At 37.1% G+C, this 18,781-nt stretch overlaps 1 protein-coding gene across 1 annotated transcript; it reads left to right on the forward strand.

Moving 5' to 3' along the window:
* The first annotated feature begins 17,304 nt into the window (after positions 1-17,304).
* LOC129928986 (uncharacterized) lies at positions 17,305-17,733 on the forward strand. The gene has a single exon (XM_056045605.1). It carries the CDS (start codon positions 17,305-17,307, stop codon positions 17,731-17,733), a length of 429 nt encoding a protein of 142 aa, XP_055901580.1.
* The last annotated feature ends 1,048 nt before the right edge of the window (positions 17,734-18,781 follow it).

Here is an 18,781-nt window from a genome sequence, read left to right on the forward strand (position 1 = left end):
TCCTCCTTAAATTTCTTTCCTTAGAATAAAGAACCGTGACATCTCAATACCCTGTTGTTGTTTTTAATTTAACTTATGTTAATTTTTTATCTCCCTACTGTTGCCTTGACCTAAGGTTTAATCGGCGTCTTTCTGGCATCTAAGCGTGGGTACGCGTAACCTGATTTGAGATAAGTACAATGTCCTCATTTTGTGAACAATGAGGTGTCACTTGTCACGTGACAATACACATAGAATGTCCTCGCATAATAATATTGGCCAGGGCTGCCTCCTTAGTATTAAACTTAATATGAACCTCGATTTTTTTTTATTTTTTTTTTTACTAGGATGAATTGTGAGTTCTGAAAGAAAATGCATCAATATTAACCCTTTTTTATATTCTCTCTTCTTACTATGAGAAAAAGGCGTTATACACGCTAAGAAAAAGAATTGCTGAAGCTGAAAACGCCAGAATACGCTCAAATCCGGGGACCCGCTGGGAATCAGACCCCTTGCGAACTTAAGTGGAAACCTGCCGCATCTTCATTTCTATCCACAGGAAGAACTTTGTACAACACTTAAAACTATGTAGCAACAACGGACTCGTTTTAATGACATTTTCTTTACGTAAATCTGAATTCTAGACACAGTGTTATGTTAATATAAATGAAAAACAAAACCCCTAAAGATTATGACTAAGATTCTTTTCTTTTTCATTACATAAAAAAAAAAAACAACTCACGGACCTGTGGCAGCCTGCATCGTTCAACTTCAGCTTCTAAGGTGTTTCGAACAAAATTTTTTTTATCTACGGTGTCGTCACCCGGAAATGTGAGAAACACTGCCTTACTGTTTTTTTTTTTTTCAAGCCATTGTATACGTGACTTTTTACTTTGGATTATTTATTTTGTATTAAACTCAAGAAAAATATTCAGCGCTAAGTTGCTTTATTTTTTTGCTAGTGGTGTGTTGGATACATTTTTTAGGCACCTCTGAATCCTCGTATGTCTAACTGATTGTGTAGACAATGCACATTTCTCCAAAATACAAGGGCCTTTAATCTTATCTTCTTATCTTATAAAATACAGACGTTACTTCAAAGAAGAAGATGATTAGTCCTACGCGTCATGCATGTCAACCAATGATCTTAATTCTACTAAGTCACTGGTTTTCCTGGCTGGCTCAGGCAACCCATTCCATGCTTTAATAGCACTTGGGAAGAAGGAGCATTTGTACAAATTTGTCCTAATAAGAAATTTAGAGAAAGTAAAATAAAAACTTGGATCAGATTTTAAAAACACAATAGAGCACTATCTTATCTTATCTTATATAATACAGACGTTACTTCAAAAAAGAAGACGATTACGTCTATGACTCAACGCAGTGGGGGCCTTTGCAGTGCGCGGGGCCCTGGGCGACTGTCTTGTGCGGGGCTCTGAGTAGTAAGGGTAGACTACATATACCGTACCACAGCACGCTAGCGGGCTAATCCGCCTCTAACGCTGTAACAATAACAGTTCAGTATGTCCGCCTCTAACGCTGTAACAACAACAGTTCAGTATGTCCGCCTCTAACGCTGTAACAATAACAGTTCAGTATGTCCGCCTCCGACGCTGTAACAATAACAGTTCAGTATGTCCGCCTCTAACGCTGTAACAACAACAGTTCAGTATGTCCGCCTCCAACGCTGTAACAATAACAGTTCAGTATGTCCGCCTCTAACGCTGTAACAATAACAGTTCAGTATGTCCGCCTCTAACGCTGTAACAATAACAGTTTAGTATGTCCGCCTCTAACGCTGTAACAATAAAAGTTCAGCATGTCGTCTCTAATGCTTTAACAACAACAGTTCAGTATGTCCGCCTGGTCCGCCTCTAACGCTGTGGGCCCATTTTTGTGTTACAAAGCACAGAACATTGCGTAGATACTGTTGGCCTACTATTGGCCACTTAAGTGCATTATTTTATATTGTATTGTAACTGTTCTGCATAAAAAGATTTTTCTTTCAAGTTTAAAAAGTTGTTTTAAAAATACTCTCATGGCCGCATGATGTCTATGCACAGTAGCCTATAAAACACTTAGTCTGAAGCAACCAATCCAAAGAGTTTATTTTGTATAGAAACATCGACGTCCAATCGGATTCTATTAGGAAAATGTGCAGTGATCAAGTTTGTGACAATAAAATCTCCGATCGGAGGCCCCCCTTAGGCGCGGGGCCTGGGACCGTTGCCCCAATTGCCACCCCCCAAGACCGCTACTGACTCAATGTTTACTAGTCTAGCTGTGTTTATACTACGGAAACTGCGATATAAGAAAGGTCCCCGTTCACCAACCGTAAACAAACAACATCTAGCCACGTGGTGCTCTATCTCTTCTATATAATTTACGATCTCATGTTTAATTCATGATGGTTGTCACGTGGCAGTTTTTTTTTCGTTGTTTTATCAATATGATCACGTGACTAAATGTTGTTTGTTTACGATTGGTGAATGGGGTCCATTTCAATTATTTGTCGATTTAGATCTAGACGGGCAGATTTTTTAAAATAAATTACGTAATTTTTTTATCGCTGTTTATTTTTTTTTAAAGGTTATTTCAACTCAATCTGCCTGTTTGTCTGTCTGGCCAAAAGTTTGTACACGTTATTTCTCCGACACCCAATCAAGCTGAAATTTTGCACACTTTTTTGTTTACCTAACAACACAAGTATCAATTTAAAACAAGGTTAAAAAGACAGTTTGTGTGGAAACACAAACTCAAAATCAGACCCCGAAGTGGTCCACCCAGGCAGGTAAAAAGGCAGGTTTCAATATTGTGAAGAAACAAGTCCTTTTATGTATAAACTGCCTTTTATTGGGCAGCATTCAAACATAGCATATTTACTAGGCGAACATTATCTACAGATAACCAACTCCACTAGCTGACTTCCTTCTTCTTGTTTACACACTCGTCACTTCCCGCAAGTCCCCTAACTCTCCCATACCCAACACTTGACCGTGTGTCACGGTTGACCACACACAGTAACCGTGTCACAACAAATATGTTCAGAGAGAATATCAGAATGAAATTCTATCAAAGACGAATGACAGAGAAGAATGGAGAAATAAGGCTGAAAGATCCTGTGTGGTGTCCCAACGGTCCAGCTAACCAAGGGATAGGTGAAAGTAAATGTGAAGTTAGATGTGAACCTGGCCTAACTGATGTCTTATAATGAGTATCTAATTGACCAAATTGTTTTGTAAAGGATCAATCTCTTATTCAAAGCGTCAAGAAAAAAAATCCTTTAGTTTAGTGTTCCATAGTAGTATTATTATGATACAGTTTATGCGGTAATATGAAAAACTACTTATTAATGGTTGTTTTAAGTTATGCTCCATTTTATAAGCATACTAAATAGATTTTTTCTCATTAAAAAAAGTAAACATTTTTTCAGTGAATGTATTAATTAGTATGAGAGAACTTACTTAACTTAGCAATATAATTGTAAAAAAAATTTAATTATGTATGTACGTATGTTTTTAATTAAAAATCTAAAACCGTCTGCATATATGTCAAATGTGTTAAAAATGGTATATAGTAATCTCCCCTACTAAAAAGCCTCCTGTGTTTGTTATTAAAGTTGCAAAAATGGTGTATTTTTATGAAAAAAAAATGCTTGCATAATTGATTTAAAAAATAAGATTTTTCGCTTTCAGAAAATAAAAAAGTAGCCGTTAAATCAGAACTTTGAATGGTAATAAATATTATGATGTAAATTTTCACTATCTTTTCTTGTTTACGAGATCTAAACGTGACGGACAGACATTCCACACATAACTAATAGCGTCTTTTCCTCTTTCGGGAAGCCGCTAACAATTAACCAATTAGTTAATTAATTATTGGTAATAAATTTCTTTGTTTGGTATCTCAAACAAAAAGAAAGAAATAGTACTTGAGTGAAGCGGTGGTATAAGCTGAACTAGTCCCCTTTATAGATTGTCGTCTTAGGTTTATTAGTTACATACCGGTATTTAATTACATGACTGATACGAACTAAATGATACAAGTACGCTTAATATACCTTATATATATTTATTGTGTTTTGTTTTTAAGTATTTTGTTATGTTTTTGTTTTTGTTTTTCTTGTTTCATTTTAACTTTGAAAATGCGTCTTTGATGATATGCCGTCCCGCAAGGCGCCTGCCTCGTTTCAGTGTCTCAGTAGGTGCTTGATGATAGTTAATTAAAGCCATCCACACGTCGCGTGCCGGAATGAAACAAAAAAACAAATCTATTCACGTTCAATGACGTCATTATAAAATCAGCGCGTGCAGGTCTGAAACGAAACAGGAAGTGACGTAAATGCTGACCACTTTTGGTTCCCTTGTTTCAGTGTGTCCCTACCAGGGGGGTAGATCTCTTTTCTATTAGGCTGACAGAAATGCCGGGGGGCGGCTACTACACCGACAAAAGGCCTACTTGGTCTCCGACGCTGTCGTTTCCGTATCATGGCACTTCCGGTCATCGTTAGATGCGTGTTGATTTAAACTTGCCTATCTATTCATTGCTTCCCCCTGATCTTGGCTACCGTCTAGTAACATTTTGACTTCTCACTTTACGACCCTTCAGAAATGAAGATTGTTACCTCCTACGGGTGCAGGGGCGGGAAGAATTCGAACCCTGGACTGTCGTGATGATAGTCTAAAGCTGATTCCACCGACACCTTCGTCACGAGGTCACATTTCCCCACGACCAGAAAGTCATCCTAGATATAAAAAAAAGTAAAGTATTTTAAAAATACTTTTTTGATAGAAAATCTTGTATTGGGTGAAATCGTATCAATTATTTTGAAAAAATAATGTATTTAATTTTTAGTATCTAACAATAATAAATTTTGGGTTGCCTGAGCTAGCCAGGAAAACCAGTAACTTGGCAGAATTTAAGTCATTGGTTAATATGCATGACTAAATGCATGACGCGTAGGACGTAAGATCTTCTTTTTTTGAAGTAACGTCTGTATTATATAAGATAAGATATATTGTTTAGAGACAGCATTTATGCTTATAGGGATGTTACGTTTTCATATTGGATGAGACTCTTTAGACATGTAAACGACAAATCACAGTTTATAAATACTTTAATCTTTTTTAACACTGATGGACACTAATTATTGTTCTATTCTACAATGAATAAATATATGTGTAATGAAATAAATATTGTTGTTACATATACATATAGGTTAAGGATACTACAGTATAGAAGTTTGTAAAGGCTACATAGGAAATGTAAAAGAGTATAAATACTGGAAAGTAGATACGTAGATGTTGCACAATGTATTTAATTAGGTGTGGTTCTGTTGGATTATAATTATTCTATTAAAATTACATTTGTAAGAAAATTATTGAAATGATGTGGTAGAAATACATAAAAAGAAACGTCAAGACTGGAATTATTATATAGGCCTGAGGATACTAAGACGTAAAGCTATGGTAGCCTATGAGGAGTGTTGTTAGTTATAAACTGGGTCATGTTGTTGAGGCTACAATATACATGGAGCAAGATAGACCTTGTTTGTTAACTATTTGATTGCGACTGGAATGATGGTGTTTGTACAGGCATAAAGTTATGAGTGGGGAGTTGTGTTAATAGAAATATGATTACTTAAAGATATATGTTAACAGAAGTGGTTTCAATTGCTCATAATAACAGTATTATTGTGATGAATATAATTGTTATTCCATGTTGGAATTGTATTGGTATTAACATGACATTGTGTTTGAGTTTGTTTAGTTATTACAATATGGTTTTATATGTTACCGATTTTTTTTTAACTTGGAATAGTCTGATAATATATTCAGTGATTTGTATTTTGGACGTTCGATGTACATCGAACTTGTTAAACAGGGGGGGGTGTTACGTGCGCATCTTAGTGTGAATGTGAAATGGTGCGATTGCGTGTTGAAAGGGGGGGAAGACCGAAATGGAGGACTATGAACTGTGACTTGTTACGTTTTCATATTGGATGATGAGACTCTTTAGACATGTAAACGACAAATCACAGTTTATAAATACTTTAATCTTTATTAACACTGAAAACACTTTCTTGTTCATAGTCCTCCATTTCGGTTCTTTCCCTTTCAACACGCAATCGCACCATTTCACATTCACACTAAGATGCGCACGTAACAAGGGATAACTAAACCTCCTCTTATTTTGTCACTATAGCCATGAGTTAAATAATTTCCACTTGACAGACAACGTGTATTGAGCGCGATTATGTGCTTTGCTTTGTAAATTAATGTGACGCTATATTTTTAAACTGTTAGATTTATTTCTGGTGTAAAGGATTACTTTTGAATAGAAGTTTAAGCAATGATTTAAATAAATTTTCTCTTATCTTTTAAACTTCAAACGATACTTGAAAAGAGATGTTAATTAGCTATTAAAATGCACTATTGTATTCTGGCTTTCTGAATCAGCCTGGAGAACCCCAGAAACCTTTATAAGATAAGATAAGATAAGATAAGTTAAGAACCTATGACGTAGCAGAGTTTTAAGTCTTTAATTAACATGCACGACTAGATAGACACGTGGATACTCATTGGACTCAAAGCTCCTCTGTTAAGAAGGAACATCTGCAGTTAATAATTAGGATGAACACGCATATTGTATGCATATACATATAAACCAGTTTTTAAACAAGAATTGTAAGATTGTTTTTATTATAAAATCGCCACTGCTTACCACAGACGAGCATTTTTATATTTCCTCACATCTTTCATTTATGTCCTACTGAGCCTTCTGTTTCTCTAAGTCCTCCCCCCCCCTTTTTTTTTCTGATCCCCCCTCCACCTATCAGAATTTTATACCGGTACAGGGAAGCTTTCTCTGCCTGACTGAACACGGTAGGAATACCTGCAAAAGTCATTAGCAGCTCTGAGGGTGCTGTAGCGCCCCTCTTCATCTTTCGTCAGCCTGCCCCGCCACCTCTTTCCGCCCGTTATATTACCGGGCCCTCCGCGTGTGTGTGCGCGCGCGCGCGCGTGAGAGGGAAGAGCTGGATGTCGTCGTTAGGGGAAAATGAGAGGCCTTAAGATGGACCCGAGCGAGGGGGGGGAGGGCACCGAGATGAGACGAGGGGGGGGAATGAGGGGGAGAAGTAACAGGGACAAGTAACTTAAAAAAAAAAAATAAAAATAAAATATCTTGTTGTAATGTAGGACAGTGTGCATTATTGCAGTTTAAGATTTTCATACATGGCGACTAATCCTTAACTCTTTCTCTCCTAACTGACGATACCAGCGTTGATTCCACTAGAATGTAATAAATAATTACGGAGAGAAAGAGTTAAATAGCAAGCTTTTTTTTTTTTTTTCGTGCCTCCGGTGTGTAGAATTTGGAGAGTGTTGATAAGCTGTGTTTGTTTTTAGAGTTCAGTGACAAGATTTTGTTCACTTTTGAAGCTCTTCCGTTTGTTGTACTAATTAAGTCGGTAACTTTGATGCAGCGGCGTAGCTAGGAATTTTCCATCGTTTGGGGGGGGGGGCGTGGGCTTGACCTCTTTTGGGGCCCCTGCATTTTTGCGTAATATTTAATTTTTATTGTAAAAAAAAAGCATTCATTTGGGGGGACCCCTCAAGTGGAGGCCCGTGGGGGATTTTCAAGTTCTCCCCCCTCCACCTCCCACCCTAGGTACGCCTCTGCGTTGATGTTTAGGTATTTTAGCGTCCTTGACATCAATTAGTTAACCTTGATAATTAGTATTATTTGTGAGTTAAGCATAATTTTTAATGAAAATGTTTATGTGTTTTTGCTGTTAAGATAAGATAAGATAATTTTTTATTAGCCCAATCAAATGGAAATTCAGTTTGACTTCAATTTGACCACCTCAGCGTAACTACTGTACAATAACAATATAGATGCAAATTCGAACAACATTCACACACGAAACAAATACACACTCACAACCAGCGCTTTATGAATTTGACTTCTATGTACTTCTCGATGACGACAGATGATCTTGCAACACTCTGACAGGAAGTGGGATAAAGGAGTTTTAAAATCTTTTTGTTTTAGTCCTAACGGAAAGGAGACGACCACTTCGTTCAGAATATGCATCCTCTGTTTGGGACCACTCAACTCAACACAACGAAACTAGAACAAATACAAAATAGAGCAGTGAGAGTTATAACCAATGAATATTCTAATTTGATTTGAGTAACACCACTAGTGAAATCACTGAACTTAGAGGAACTTCAGGACAGAAGACTTATAAAGTAAAGTAAGGTAAAACACTAAACCATAACTTACTAATAGAAAAACAAAACCTAATGAAATACTCAGAAAGACACAAAGATAGAGGCATATTTCTTATTCCATACGCTAGAACAAATTCGTACAAGCTCTCCTTTTTCCGTAGAGTCATTAGAGAGTGGAATGGGTTGCCCGAATCAGCCAGGTGTTATAATAAATGAGAAACTGTCATGGAATCCCCATATTGATGAGACTATCAAAAATCAAACAAAGCATTAGGATTTATTAAAAGAAATTTCTATAAATCAAATAAGAACATAAAACTAAAATGTTATTTAACCTTCGTTATGCCAATAATAGAATATGCATCCTCTGTTTGGGACCCCTCAACTCAAGAAAACATTAAGAAGCTGGAACAGACAAAAAATAGAGCAGTGAGATTAATAACAAACGAATATTCACATTTGACTAGAGTAACACCATTAGTAAAATCACTAAATTTAGAAAGCCTTCAGGACAGAAGGCTCAAAAGTAAAGTAGCAATTATACATAAAACACTGAACCATAATCTTCAAATACAAAATACAAAATTTAATAAAATACTAGCCAGGAAAACCAGTGACTTTGCCGAATTTAGGTCATTGGTTAATATGCATGAATGAATGCATGACGCGTAGGACGTAATCATCTTCTTTTTTTGGAGTAACGTCTGTAATATATAAGAAGATAAAACTAACGACTTAGCAGAGTTTAAGTCATTGGTTAACATGCATGAAGAGACTGACACACGAAATGCTTAGGACGTAATCATCTTCTTTTCTGAAGTAACGTCTGTAATATATAAGATAAGAAGATAATAAGTGAGTGTGTGATATCATCTAATCAAAATCAAGTAACGACAATAAATAATAAACCTACTCTCCTTGTTATCGCCATTACTCTTAAAGGGAATCTACTCACTGCTTCAGAAGTAAAAACATAGAAAAAAAAAATGCCGCAGTTGGTTCCCTTAGTAGTCTAGTTGCTGAATTTGTATTAGCGCTGAATATAAAATAAATAAATAGTTGCAACAACAACAGCAAAAAAAAATGTTTGTTGGGTAGGGGAGAGACGCACATGTAAAGTTCCCCTTTCCGACCTTTGCGATCTACATATGATGTCAAGGTCATCTGTTTCTTTGACCAACGGTTAACGAGCAGGGTGTCACGTGGCCAGCACAACGATCAACCGCTTCTTTTAATGCAATTTTTATGCATGATGCACATTTTTTTATGTATGTCCAACAATGCATACTTGGAAATGGGCTAATCAACGCTAAAATGTTTCTGTACATCACCCAGTCATCATAATGTTGTGCATTAAGTCCAGGGACGGACTGGGTGTCAAAATCGGCCCGGGCATTTCTATTCAATCGGGCCCATAAATTGCATATAATATGATGGGCATCCAAGTATAGGCATGCATGTCATCAAAATCGATATGTTAAGTTTGAGTATCGATAACTGTACACATGCATACATTAAGCTCTATATTTTTATCAGAAATATAGGCCTTATGTTGCTTTTTAATCGCTAAGTGTGTAGGATGAAGCCTACTAGTAACACTGTCTATGGGTGTAGGCTTTAACATTATTTCGGAAAATGTGTTAGATCAAATTAGTATTACACTGTAGAGAGATTTCTTTTAAACACGATGCCGCTTTTAGAAGAGAATATTATAAAACCTTTGACAATTTAATACATAGTGGCATCCATGCGGCCCTTTCGGTGGCCTACCGGCCCATTTAGGTATCGGCCCACCGGGCCATAGCCAGTCCGCCACTGTATACAGGCCTAAAGCCCGAAGAACTTTATTAATAGGACGCTTTTTCCAAATCATTAGTAGAGCAACCTCCCTAATGCAACTTTTGATGCTCATTTAAGATTAAAAAATGTTTAAAGAAATACTTTATTTATAGCAATTCTTAAACATGTCAGTCTGAGTTTTAAACAATTTGCATATTTATTTTTGCTACTTAGAAACATCTTTAGAGGCTACCTGTCCCCTACCTCGCTTCAGCCCACAGAGCAAAATGAAACTTGGGAGGTTCAGAGTTCATTAGACTCGTCTATTTTATTGTTCTTTAACGCCATGCGGACTAGTGACAGTTTTTTTTTTTTTTAAAGTAGATGTGCCCCAGGCCGGAAAAGACCGGGCAAGAAATGGTCTAAATAGATGGTTTGTAAAAATGTTTTACATGTTTCGGATGTTTCTTCAGAGTTGAAGATAGTTTACTTCCTAGTCCAAACCTCCTGCAGGACGACGGGGGATGGGAGAGGGCAGGGTTGGAACCCGGGACCATCGATAAATCCAAAAAAAAAGCCAGAGCGCAAACAGCACGACCAGGCAGCCATCTATGGTCTAAGAAGATGGTCAAGTTTATACAGATGGTCTAAATAGATGGTCTAAGAAGATGGTTAAGTTTATATAGATGGTCTAAATAGATGGTCAAAACCAATGATCTTAATAGATGGCCGAAATTGATGGTCTGATAAGATGGTCTAATAAGATGGTCTAATAAGATGGCCAAAATAGGTGGTCTAAATAGATGGTCTAAATAGATGGTCTAAAGTCTAAATCAATGGTCTAATAAGATGGTCTAAACTCTATGGTCTAAATAGATGGTCTAAACTCTATGGTCTAAATAGATGGTCTTAATAGATCTAAAGGTAAAACTGTCACATCTAGTTTTAAAAACAAAACTGTAAAGCTTTTAGAAGATGAAACATAAGCTATTTTAAATAACTATAAAGTAATACATAAAATGCAGCCACGTACAGTGGCGTAGCCAGGTAGTCAGGTATCCGTGGGCCCGGGTTCAAGAATATCTAGGTTCGCCCATCCCCTTCAAAAAGACTAATTTAGTCTGTGACAAAAAAACTCTAGTAATCTTATTGTATTTAGAAAACGAAAGTAAAGTAAGATGCTGGTAGAAGTCATCTGATTAAATATTTGCAACTGAAAGTAGCAGTATAATAAAATGTTGTTAAACATTTTTTTGCTAAAAGCTTCTTTGCAATATTATGAATGGGATTGTTCCGAATTTTTTATTTGAGCCACGTGGTGGTGTTTAATTTCTGTTTCTAGTGGGAGTCAGATTAGTGAGTTAGGTCAATATTTAGTGGTTTTGATCAATTCACTTGCGGCAAACAATAATTTATGAACTGCAGGAACATCAAGTACACTCTTTATATAGTCTTAAGACTTATTATTGAGATCTAAGAACCGACAGTTAGGCCTAGATAGATCTTAAAGTATTAGGATAACCAACTCTAGAAAAAAAAATCTTAATCCACACCCTCTCTTGACCATAAAGTAAATAGACTGTGTCCAACTGATTTTAACGTCTGGTCAGCTAGACATACACACGTGGGCCTAGTGTACTGTACGTGTGTAGTTGATGATACTACAAGACTACCCTGCATTTTGTTTCATTACGCGTTATGCAATAGTGTTTTTGCTTAATGTGGAGTGGTCAGGCGAGGCATGGCTGGTCAAGCATGTTCTTTACACTAAAATAGTTACACGCCCTCCCAGCCCAGAAAGTAAATAGATGGTGTGTCCGACTGATTTTAACAACCTGGCCAGATAGACGTACACGTGTAGGCCTATATAGAGTACTGAGTGTGCAGTCCATAATGACAAGATCACCCAGTTTTTTTCTCTTGCGCGCGTTACGATTATGCAATAGTGTTAGTTGTATTTTTAGTGGTCAGACAAAAAAATGGCACATCGGCATTGTTAGTCATGTATTTTACACTAGGGAATAGTTATACAGGTCAAATGTTTCTTAAAACTCCAACAATTTCGTTTCTATTTCATTGCTTACTAGATCTAACTTTTAAACTCTAATTGTCTGTTATTTAATGAGATTTTAAACTTTACCGGTATAAGTAATTAAAATTTTCCGTTATATAATAAGTTAATATAATTTTTTTAAAAAAGAGTACCATTCTTTTGTAAAGGTTTTAATTGAAGGCAAAAATACAAGCACACATATTTATTTAGATCAGTGATGCCCAAAGTACGGCCCGCGGGCTAGATCCGGCCAGTGACGAGGATCCATCCGGCCCGCCAAAACGTCGGTGTAAAGTGTAGAAAATCTCCCCACTCCTTTAAAACATATAAAGGTTGAAAAATGTATCTTTATCTACCAGAACTATAGACACGGATCTTTTTTTGTGGAACATGGTAATAAGCCAACAAACTTTTTTTTTTTTATAAAGAAAGTCTGGCTGTTTCAAAAAACAACATATAGTAACAGAATAAAAAAAAAACAGGTGTGACGTGGAGGATATGAGAATATTGACCAAAAAGAGCCAAGAACATGAATTAATGGCTAGGATGACTACTAAGTTGCTCACAATTTAAATAGAGAACTAAAGCCATTTCCAGACACGTAGATCTAGAGAAAAATAGATTAAGGTTAAACTTCAAATATACCAAATTATTAATGTAATTACTAGATCCATGGGTTTTTAATTAAATAGTTTCAGGTCAATTTCAAGTTGTTGTTTTTTAACCTTTTTTTGGTCATGTGGCCCGCGACACGAGTGTCGGAAATTAAAATGGCCCGCATGTTGAATTAGGTTGGGCATCACTGATTTAGATTTATTTAGACATCATTTTTTTTTTAAATTTTATTGTGCATTAACGTTTATGTAAGAAACATAGTCCATAGTACTGATTTTATTATGGATAAATATTTCTAGTTCGACCCCGCCCACCCCACCCCCAAAAAAATGTTTGTTATAGTTTAATTAACTTTCTTTAGTTTAGTTTAACTATATTTCCAAATTTCTGATAAACGAATAGTTTAACTACTTTATTTTAGTTGATAACTAGTTTTAGTATAGTTCCATGGTTTAACTTTGAAAAAAAGTGAGTTTAGTTCCCATCACTAATGCTCACGTTGAAAGATTTGTTAAACTACGTTGATTGCGCTCACAATTTTGTACAGAACAATAGTATTGTTGATTATCATGAACGAATAATAACAAGACTCTGGATATGAATTATAAGACATGAAATCAGCTGTTTAATCTAACGCCATCTTGGTTGACAACAACAGTTACCAAGGGATGTTACTCCCAAACACCGAGTGGTGCAACCTATATATAGCACACATCAACATGTATCGAAAGTTTCGAATTTTCCCCCAAGTGCTGCAGCTTCCAGGCGTTCTTTTTTCTAAGAAGAACAGAAAGTATTTTGTGTAATCATCTTTGGTACATCAAAATATCTGTATCTCATTGCAGTTAGAGCATTATTCCTTAATGACCACCTTGTAGGGAACAATTATTTAACTGTCCTATAAATTATGCTCTCTCTATTGGATTCAAGAAGCGCCCATCTTGATACGCTGTGAGTAAAAACATACGCACATTTTATGCAAATCATAGAAATCTGTAACTTCTAGAACACAGCTGACGGAATTATTTAAGACCAAGTATAAGTTGTGGTTAGCACGGTGAACATAGTGCTGGGTCGGCTGCCTTTTGATGAGGCAATGCCTCAGGCCTCAGGGCCATTTTACTTTCCTGTCATATTGAAATTACCATCATAGCCTTGGCCTCACAGTTTGGCATATCTCGTTTTGAATCTGTGGGGGCTTTGCTTTTCTGTCAAATTTCTCAATATTCATATCAAATTTAAATGAAAATTTTATACCAATATGATGTTGTTGCACTATGATCCAAGTTTCAACCAATTACCAATGGTCAATCTCTAACGATCCCATTGCAACTTTTAAGTTATAAATAAATCTGATAAAAATTTTGTTGTAATGTTTTTTATGCAGAAAAAAATAAAGAAACGGATTGAGCTTTGCGAAAGTTGAATAATTTGCAACTGAGTCAAAATTTTGTACTCGCGTCAATCAGGTCAAATTTACCTTGTTCGAGATACTTAACCCAATAGTTAATTAACTAATTTTTTAAAAATTATTATTATTGATTCTTTTGTGGTCAGAAAAAAAAAAAGAAATAATTCTGCAAAATTTCAGCTTGATCCGAGAATGGGTAATGGAGAAATAACGTGTACAGATTTTTTTATCAGACAGAGTGAGTTGATATAAGCTTTGTAAAACTTGTGCGAGCTGGCAACAATTGACACCACCAACGATTAGGGCTAGCTATATAATTCTGCAAAATTTTAGCTTGATCCGAGAATGGGTAATGGAGAAATAACGTGTACAGATTTTTTTATCAGACAGAGTGAGTTGATATAAGCTTTGTAAAAATTGTGCGAGCTGGCAACAATTGACACCACCAATGATTAGGGCTAGCTACCATTACAATAAACCTGATAAAATGAAGTAGATCTTTAACGTTTTCAAGTAAACGTTTTGTGTAAGGATATTTTGGGAAGGCTTATAAGGTAATATTTTTTTAATCACCTTTACGAAAGTGCAATTATGTATTCCAGTTTGGTGTGATCGTCAAGAGCTTACGTGGGCCCCAACTGGTCATGAGTCATGGGCCCAATTAATCCCTTTGAGCCGTGGTTGGTACGTCACAGAGTTTGGGCCCCTAAGGGTCGTGGGCCCGGATTCATTGAACCCCTTCGCGCCATGGATGCTACGACACAGGCCACGTAATGTACGCGTCAAGGTCTCGTGGTTTCAATAAATAAGCTGTTTATAGCAAATTGAATTCGAGAAGATGCTAATAAATAACGCACCAAGAAATAAAATATGTTCACTAGTAATAAGCTTGCATCAAAATACGATAACTTTCAAAAGCTTGGCATCCGCCGTCAAGAACAAACTGTGAAAAATCTGGAATAGTAACATCAGCTTCCCATAAAAACTTGAAAAATGAATTATTTCTTACTGGTCACTGTATTTCTATATGGTTGTGAAAGTTGGACACTGAACGCTGAGACTGACAGAATAATTGAAGCCTTTGAGAGTAAATGCTACAGAAAAATGCTGGGTATCAGATACCAAGAAAATAAATCAAATTAGTTTGTACTTGAAGGAGCATAAATTAAACAGACAATTGGGGAACACAGATAAAATAACAGCTGCGTTGGCTTGGTCATATTGTAAGACATGACTCGCTGTCCCAAGTCATTCCTCAAGGTGCATGTAGGCGTGACCTCCGTGACCCTTCATGTTTTCAAAAGCATCTTTACAAAAAGCATTTTTCTCTAAGCTTTGCGTTGTCATGGTCAAAGTGTAACCATCCATTCATTTCAACAGCAAAAGTCGATGTTACATGTAGGGCCTACAGATATGTCCCGATTAGTACATAATGTAGGTGTTACAGATCAGTCGACGATTCCTGGAACGCCGAGCCCTTGATAATCGAAATCGAATCCATTTGAAAAAAAATCGTGTTTTAAATCGATACTGACAAATTTGGAATCGCCCCACAAAATTAAACATGTTTACTATTGTTTACGGTGCATTTTTATAGACAGTTCTCTGGTGCTGTCGGACCGCTAGATGTAGACTATAGCCCCAGGACCTGGCGCTGATTGAGATGAATGCGGGTGGGGGTGGGGGTTGACTGAAGTGGCGGAGGATTCGGCTCAATGTATCAAAGTAACCAGTCTCCCTTCAAGCGTCGCTTCCCCCCCCCCCCCCCGGTCCCCAGTCCACAAATAAGCTGTGTTTATTTGCTGGCGGCTAGTTTCTTTGAAGTACCTCCGCCATGCACTGACACTGCTCTGTGTGATACTATGTGTGTGTATGTGTGAATGTGAGTGAGTGTTGGGCGGCGGGTGTTGCCGGGGACCTGAGAGGGCGTAACGGGATAGGGCGTAGCAGGAACTTATGACGGGTTTCTGATACTTGCCTTGTCGTCACCTGCTAGCATCTAAACCCCCCCCCCCCCCCCAAATACCTTCTACTGTAGCCATTCTGCTTGACAAGCAATATATTGAAAAAATCATCTTTAAAATAAAAAGCTTATCTAGCGAAAGAACGGCAAAATCATTGCCACGTATAACAACACTGCAAGAATAAGCTCCCTTTTTTTATATAAATTTAAATTAATTAATTACCATTAATTGGTTAATGTTTTGATTCATTCATGTAATGTCATTGTTTATAAATAATTATGCGAGATCTCTACTTGATCCGAGACTAGGAAGTGGGAGTTTATGCTGTAGCGTTCCAATGATTAGATCGATATATGAGATAAACTGCGCAGTGGTTTCCAAATCAGAAAGCTCTCTTATCTTATCTTATATAATACGGACGTTACTTCAAAAAAGAAGATAATTACGTCCTATGCGTCATGCATCTAGTCACTGGTTTTCCTAGCTGGCTCAGGCAACCCATTCCATGCTCTAATAGCACTAGGGAAGAAGGAGTATTTGTACAAATTTGTCCTAGCATGTGGGACGAGGAATGTGCCTTCATCTTTGTGACTTCAAGAGTATTTTATTACATTTTATTTTTGTATTTGAAGATTATGGTTCAGTGTTTTATGTATAATTGCTACTTTACTTTTGAGTCTTCTATCCTGAAGGCTCTCTAAATTTAGTGATTTTACTAAAGGTGTTACTCTAAGTCAAATGTGAATATTCGTTTGTTATGAATCTCACTGCTCTATTTTGTGTCTGTTCCAGTTTCTAAATTATTTATTTTTATTTTAGGGGTCCCAAACGGAGGATGCATATTCTATTATTGGCCTAACCAAGGTTAAATATTTTAGTTTTATGTTCTTATTTGATTTATAGAAATTTCTTTTAATAAACCCAAATGCTTTGATATTTTGATAGTTTCATCAATATGGGGATTCCAGTACAGTTTTTCTTTTATTAAAACACCTAGTGGTTGCAATAGTCGCTGTTGTTGTTTCTGGAATGAGACTAGAGAACTTTTAGCTGGAAACAATATTTTCTTTTCTTCAAACGTTCCGTACACAAGAATGTATATTTAGTTCTTGTCTTGTCACATTATGTTACGAGCAGAGATAAAGGCATGTGTCGGAGCAGAGATAAAGGCATGTGTCGGAGCAGAGATAAGGCCTGTGTCGGAGCAGAGATAAAGGCATTTATCGGAGCAGAGATAAAGGAATATGTCGGAGCAGAGATAAAGGAATGTGTCGGAGCAGAGATAAAGGCCTGTGTCGGAGCAGAGATAAAGGCATGCGTCGGAGCAGAGATAAAGGCATGCGTCGGAGCAGAGATAAAGGAATGTGTCGGAGCAGAGATAAAGGAATGTGTCGGAGCAGAGATAAAGACATGTGTCGGAGTAGAGATATAGGCATGTGTCGGAGCAGAGATAAAGGCATGCGTTGGAGCAGAGATAAAGGAATGTGTCGGAGCAGAGATAAAGGCATGTGTCGGAGCAGAGATATAGGCATGTGTCGGAGCAGAGATAAAGGCATGCGTCGGAGCAGAGATAAAGGCCTGTGTCGGAGCAGAAATAAAGGCATGCGTCGGAGCAGAGATAAAGCCTGTGTCGGAGCAGAGATAAAGGCATGTGTCGGAGCAGAGATAAAGGCCTGTGTCGGGACCAGGAGTTAATGTTCTTTTTTGCTGATTGTTTGGGTGTATAATTATTGTATTCCTTGCCCGTGCTACTCACGTCTGCTCAACTTTCTGTATTTCACGTGCACAAAAAAAAAGTCTTAATTTCCGTTACGTAAAGGAAGCTTCACTTGTTTTATTTCTGTGGATGAGCCAGAATGTGAGGTTGAAGAAGATTCTAACGTTTCTTTTTCCCTCTCTTACCCCCCCCCCCCCAAGGTACACTTTAAAGCCGCCTATGTCTGCCCCTACCAATACATTCCCCCATTCTCTTGTTTGAGATAGATAGATAGATAGATAGATAGATAGATAGATGGATAGATAGATGGATAGATAGATAGATAGATAGATAGATAGATAGATAGATAGATAGATAGATGGATAGATAGATAGATAGATAGATGGATAGATAGATAGATAAGATAGATAGATAGATAGATAGATAGATAGATAGGAGAGGATAGATAGATAGATAGATAGATAGATAGATAGATAGATAGATAGATAGATAGATAGATAGATAGATAGATAGGAGAGGATAGATAGATAGATAGATAGATAGATAGATAGATAGATAGATAGATAGATAGATAGATAGATAGATAGATAGATAGATAGATAGATAGATAGGAGAGGATAGATAGATATATAGATAGATAGATAGATAGATAGAGAGAGAGAGAGAGAGAGAGAGAGAGAGAGAGAGAGAGAGTCTCGTTGTGCTATATGCACGCTCGGAGAGGCAAACGATTCCAAACCAGTTTTGACAGGCTTGTGACGAGCCTGGCTCCTCCCACTTCCCACGTGATCATTCTCATCCACGTGATGCGCTCACTCTTGTCCGCTCGGGCGTCCATCGCAGCCAGCAGACGTGAGGGAAAATGTGCGCTTGTGTGGTGGTGGTGGGGGGGGGCAGAGAAAAAAAAGGGGGGGGGAGTATTTCACCGCACAAATAAATTCAAGTCCCGGGCACAATAAACTAAACATCTTTTGATAAACTATCGCGACATTTTCACGAAGGGAACGACACCTAAACACCTCCTCT

This window comes from Biomphalaria glabrata, chromosome 11 (genome assembly GCF_947242115.1).
Source record: "Biomphalaria glabrata chromosome 11, xgBioGlab47.1, whole genome shotgun sequence".
Classification (NCBI taxonomy): domain Eukaryota; kingdom Metazoa; phylum Mollusca; class Gastropoda; family Planorbidae; genus Biomphalaria; species Biomphalaria glabrata.

What these genes read in the sequence shown, in the direction of transcription:
- LOC129928986 (XM_056045605.1), top strand. Translation starts at nt 17,305, where the DNA reads ATGTGTCGGAGCAGAGATAAAGGCCTGTGTCGGAGCAGAGATAAAGGC.